The sequence below is a fragment of the Ruditapes philippinarum genome, unplaced genomic scaffold (genome assembly GCF_026571515.1).
Source record: "Ruditapes philippinarum isolate M1 unplaced genomic scaffold, ASM2657151v2 ctg1042_1_1_1_1, whole genome shotgun sequence".
Lineage (NCBI taxonomy): Eukaryota > Metazoa > Mollusca > Bivalvia > Venerida > Veneridae > Ruditapes > Ruditapes philippinarum.
In genome coordinates, this window is record NW_026853694.1 from 93,987 (window position 1) to 99,986 (window position 6,000).

A 6,000-nucleotide genomic window follows, 5' to 3' on the forward strand; every position below is an offset into this window, starting at 1 on the left:
ACATCCTCATTTCCGAAGCAGTCTTGTGGGGGCATTAATCACATTTAGTGATAGTTCTAGTTATATTTATTAAAATATTGATTACATATTGACTTCATAGTAAACTGTGCAGAAGACCATAAGTTAGCATGGATAAGCTGGCTTGGCTGAACTTGTTTTACTTTGGTTTTATGAGTTGAACCTGCCGGCTAATGATTAAATCACTAATGGTATTAAAACTCAATATATTTGTATGTGGAATACCTATTGGCTGTTATGTTAAAATTCTCTTCTCTTTCTTGTGGTGAGTGGTCAAGGTTTATAGACTTCAAACCCCTTGCTTCTCACTGCTGTTTAAGGTTTAAGTCACTCCAGCATCTTCGGAATTTTACAAGTTAGAAAGCTATCTAGTTAGCTTATTGGATGTCAGTGGTTCTACTCAGATGCCTATAATTATAGAGGGGCACCTGAGGTCTTCCCACACCAGAAAAGCTAGAATATTTCCATATGACCTATACTGTGTTGGCGCAATGTTAAACCCATAACACTTCAATAAATCCACTGGTGTGATAAGTGGTTGATTGTGTGATAACTGGTTGATGGTGTGATAAATGGTTGATGGGGTGATTAGAGGTTGATTGTGTGATTACTGGTTGATGGTGTGACTAGAAGTTGATGGTGTGATTAGTGGTTGATGGTGTGATTAGTAGTTGATGGTGTGATTAATGGTTGATGGTGTGATTACTGGTTGATGGTGAGATTAGTGGTTGATGGTGTGATTAGTGGTGGATGGTGTGATTTGTGGTTGATGGTGTGATTTGTGGTTGATGGGTGTTGATTAGTGGTTGATAGTGTGATAAGTGGGTTGAATGGTGTGCTTTAGTGGTTGATGGTGTGATTACTTGTTAAATGGTGTGATTAGTGGTTGAATGGTGTGATTAGTGGTTGATGGTGTGATAAGTGGTTGATGGTGTGATTATTGTTTGATGGTGTGCTTAAGTGGTTGATGATGTAATCAGAGGTTGATGGTGTGATTATTGGTTGATGGTGTGCTTAGTGGTTGATGATGTGATTAAGAGGTTGATGGTGTGATCAGTGGTTGATGGTGTGATTAACTGGTTGATGATTTGATCAGAGTTGATGGTGTGATTAGAAGGTTGATGGTGTGATTACTGGTTGATGGTGTGATTAGAGGTTGATGGTGAGATTAGAGGTTGATGGTGTGATTAGTAGTTGATGGTGTGATTACTAGTTGATGGTGTGATTAGAGGTTGATGGTGAGATTAGAGGTTGAATGGTGTGATTACTAGTTGATGGTGTGATAAGAGATTGATGGTGAGATTAGAGGTTGGTGGTGTGATTACTGGTTGATGGTGTGATTACTGGTTGATGATAAGATTAGTGGTTAATGGTGTGATTACTGGTTGATGGTGTGATTACTGGTTGATGATGTGATTAGAGGTTGATGGTGTGATTACTGGTTAATGATGTGATTACTGGTTGATTGTTTGATTTGAGGTTGATGGTGTGATTAGATGTTGATGTTGTGATAACTGGTTGATGGTGTGATTAGTGGTTGATGGTGTGATTAGTGGTTGATGGTGTGATTACTGGTTGATGGTGTGATTACTGGTTGATGGTGTGATTAGTGGTTGATGGTGTGATTAGTGGTTGATAGTGTGATTAGTGGTTGATGGTGTGATTAGTGGTTGATGGTGTGATTAGTGGTTGATGGTGTGATTAGTGGTTGATGGTGTGATTACTGGTTAATGGTGTGATTAGTGGTTGATGGTGTGATTAGTGGTTGATGGTGTGATTACTAGTTGATGGTGTGATTAGAGGTTGATGGTGTGATTACTGGTTGATGGTGTGATTAGTGGTTGATTTTGTGATTACTTGTTGATAGTGTGGTTACTGATTGATGGTGTGATTAGTGGTTGATGTCGTGATTAGTGGTTGATGGTGTGATTAGTGGTTAGTGATGTAGTTAGTGGTTGATGGTGTGCTTAGTGGTTAGTGATGTGATTAGTGGTTGATGGTGTGATTAGTAGTTTATGATGTAATTAGTGGTTGACACCTTGGAAACAGTCATCTGGCATTACATACAATACATATCTGGGGGCAAAAAAGAGGAAAGTTTATAATTGACCCTTTGTCCTCTGTGCAATGAATGCACTAATTAGTAACATTTATTTTTATTTTTTGTTAGATGGATGGTAGTAAATCACCACAGAGACAAGAGAGTAGTGCCACGGCTGTTAGTACACCTAGTGTCAGTCAACATGTTCCCAAGTAAGTGGAACAGTGAATTGTTTTAACACCTTCTGGTCGGGACCACCAAAACCGGACCACCATCAAACCAAGAAGGCCCCAAGAATGCCTGATTCAGTTTTTTTCTTTGTTCAGTAGTTGTCAAACAACCAGTCGCCTTTTTATCAACAATAAATGCATGTTTCTTCTATATTTAAGTAATTAAAATTATTTCAACTTATGTAAACGGTAATATTTTAATGTATCATTTTCAGAATATTGACATTGAAAATATAAACATAAAGAGTGCAATACCTGACCTTTTATACTTGCTATAATCATTTGCAGAGTAAGCAATAGAATATCCAAAACTTCAGCACTTGCTGCTGAAATATTGTATTTCATGTTGAAAATCAAAAATTAAAACACCTTTGTTCCTAAGTTCACAATATTCTGAAAATAGTCCAGTAAAATTGCGCTTATGAGACCACCAAAGGGACTTTGCAAATCTGGTCTCAAATAGTATGTTGGTCTCATTGATAAGTTTGGTCAGTTAAATAAGCAGGCAAACTTTTTATGGGGCTCTATACATATTTACAGGGCCAACTGTCAGTTTGCAAGCATTTGTCTGATTTAAGGCACTAATAAAGTTTTCTTTATTGGTTTATACAGAATTCATTTTATTTTGACTGTGTAGGTAGCTATAAGCTTATTGACACACTTTCGAATGTGTTCCTTAAACCAAACAGTACTGGTCTGTGACTAAGTGGTTAAGGTCGTTGACTTCTAACCACTCGCCCCTCACCATTGTGGGTTCAAATCCCGGCAGGGACATTGAATTCTTTCATGTCAGGAGGCTATCCAGCTAGCTTACGGAACGTCGGTGGTTCTTCTCAGATGCCCGTTTGTGCCTGAAAAAATGCACAAAAGGGCACCCTAGGTCTTCCTGCACCAGTAAAGCTGGAATTTAGCCATATGACCTTTACTGTGTCGGTGTGACGTAAAACCCAATAAAAAAACAAAGAAACCAAATAGAAATGAGGGTAATGTGTCTTGATCAAGGAAACAAGGACTTGTCAAACCCATGCAGGTAGCGATCATTAGATTACTAGTCCGACACTTTAACCAGTCGGCCATGCCACCACTGTTTTCTTCATTTGAATATATGTTGTCAATTGTTTGTTTCAGGTCACTAGTAATATTTTAATTTATATATCTTTATTATCAAGTGTTTTTTTCAGGTCACTGGTAATGTTTGTTCTAGAAAACGCCCTGTATCTAACAATGTCTCAAGGAATGCTGTATCTAAAGGACCCCAGTGTTCATCCCCGAGAAAAACAGCTTCTGAAACGAGAACTTGGCACAGAAATGGTAATTTACATTTTTAAGTAAAAAATAAAGATTTTTGACAGGTTGTATGACCCTATATAAACGTGGGTTTTGAAATACAGCCTGAGCTGCTAGGTCATTTAACCTGTCAGGAATATTTATAATGTATTTATAATACAGCGAACTTCCTTTTTTAAAGAAAAAAAATGAGATTTTTGCATAAATTGACAGTAACTACATGTATGTATATAAAACTATATAAACACCATGATTATCCAATGAAAAGCAAAATTTCAAACTGGCAGTTTTATAAAGAATTTATAAAGGATTTTATACAAATTATTATTTCATATAGACTGGTATCATTGAATAAGTCTATGAAAAGTTATAAAGCTAGCCAGTGTTAAGATTTATAAATCTTCTGGGATAAAATTAAATTAGCTCCACTGAGGTCTTTTAGCTCTAAAAATGAAAAAGAAAACGAAAATATAACTTGGATAAAGTGGGCCATTTAAAATGGATAAAATATTGAAATAAATAACACAGAGAAGTACATATGTCTGTATTTAACTGAAAATCAATATCAAGTGGGAATCTTAGCCTGCTTTTTGTTTAAAGCTTTTAGGCACTTTTCATTTTAAGGACATTTTACACAATAAAATAATTGTGATTTATGATTTTTGTATAGATTGGCATATCTTTTCCAATCATGATAGTTAAAACCTAGTAGATTCCAGGTGCATAGACTTCTTAAGCTTTACTTTAACTAATGACGCATTCTTCTGTTCTTCTCCGAAGCTGTCTTAACCAGTAATCGCACCAGTTTGGATTAAGGAAGCTAAAAGAGAGTCTCTCCACATGCGGGATTTTAGAGCATGACCTCTAGAACACAAGTCCAGAGCTCGTTCCCAACACTACTGTTCCTCCTCATGTTCTACAAACAGTGATGAATTAAATTCACATACAATGTAAATCTATAGGCCAATTATCATACAAATAATTATACAAATATTTTCTTACCCATTTCAGAATTCAATTTTATCTGGCATCCAGCGTTACATAAGACGTGGTGGACCACAATCCCCTGCACCAACTACCCAGATAAGCCCTAGAACTCAGTCACCAGGGGGAGCCACTCTTAGTCGTTCCATCTCACAGACATTCTTGTCTAATCAGGATCATGCTATTTTTAGACTGGTGCAAGAGTTTTCTAAGCAAGTGCTAAGGTGATTGGACAGTTTTTAAACCAATCAGGACGAAGTTTATTTTTAGACTTGTGCTGACTTTGAAGAAGAGAAAGATTCATGCCACCTATTGTGTTCCTTTAAATGAATATTTAAATAGTTTCTGGAATGCTGCGTTTATTTTTGTAATGTAAATTTGTGAATAAGTGTGTTTTTTTGTAAGATTTTGTTATGAAACTTAATTATAGAAGACAGTTTTTCATCTAAGTGCAGTAATGGGTTACATCCTTCTAAATTTAATAGGAAATAACCAGTTATTGCACTATGGTGACAAATGGTGCATTTGCCCAAATTGTATACATAATCCATGTTTGTGAATTAAACAGGATGTAAAGGCCATTAAACTTTTCATGTTTGGAGTATATATGTATATATTTATTAGCAGGTTCGTATATTAACGTTAATATACGTACCTGTTATTAGTAATAAAGATTTTTGACTAATTATATGGCCGTATATAATTAAAGTTATATTGCAAATAATCGTTTCTATATAAGTATACAGTGATAAAGGATGTGAACAATCTTTATGTACAGCAAGTGTCCTTTTTAAGGCAAGATGAAAATTAATCTATGTATTGACAACAACAGTGTATACATTGTTATATAATAAGCTGCCCGGTCATCCAATGAAAAGCGACGTTACATACATGTTGAAGTATTATGAAATTTGAAAAAAAAATGTTGTTTTCCAGTTATTCCTGAATTTTATGTTTTAATATAAATTTTCAAAAACGGAGAACAACATGGAAATTCAACTGCTCTGAATTAAAATTAGTGTCATTTAGTATGAATGAATGAATGAATGTTGTAAGTTTAATTTTACCAGTCAATTTATCTTGATGGAAAACTTAGTAATTATTTTTTCTGGAAATAAAAAAAGGAATTCATTTTATGTTGTTGACTCTTTATGAATATGGAAGATATATTCTGTTTAAACTTGATTTGATTCAAACATAAATGCTCGAAGTACATCTGAATGACATATGTTTTTGATAAAATCAGGACGTTTTAGGTCAATCCATTTTCTTATAAAAACAGATTATACTAGTTCGTGGAACATTTTCCTGTATTGCACCACACCTTTTCGCTTTAGCAGTAGGCGGATTCGCCTTGTACCGTCATTTCTGAGTGACGTTAGTAACGCAAAGCCTGCGAGTGTGATGATGACAAAACAATAACTCTTTTTTTTGGCAGGT

At 35.3% G+C, this 6,000-nt stretch overlaps 1 protein-coding gene across 1 annotated transcript in view; it reads left to right on the forward strand.

Moving 5' to 3' along the window:
* Positions 1-5,691, forward strand: part of LOC132737560 (nucleoporin NUP188-like) — a 63,821-nt gene extending 58,130 nt beyond the window's left edge. The window contains exons 45-47 of the mRNA XM_060724861.1: positions 2,189-2,271; positions 3,471-3,600; positions 4,588-5,691. Coding sequence (XP_060580844.1) covers positions 2,189-2,271; positions 3,471-3,600; positions 4,588-4,788 — 414 coding nt within the window. The 3' untranslated portion in view covers positions 4,789-5,691. The remainder of the gene's footprint in view (positions 1-2,188; positions 2,272-3,470; positions 3,601-4,587) is intronic.
* The last annotated feature ends 309 nt before the right edge of the window (positions 5,692-6,000 follow it).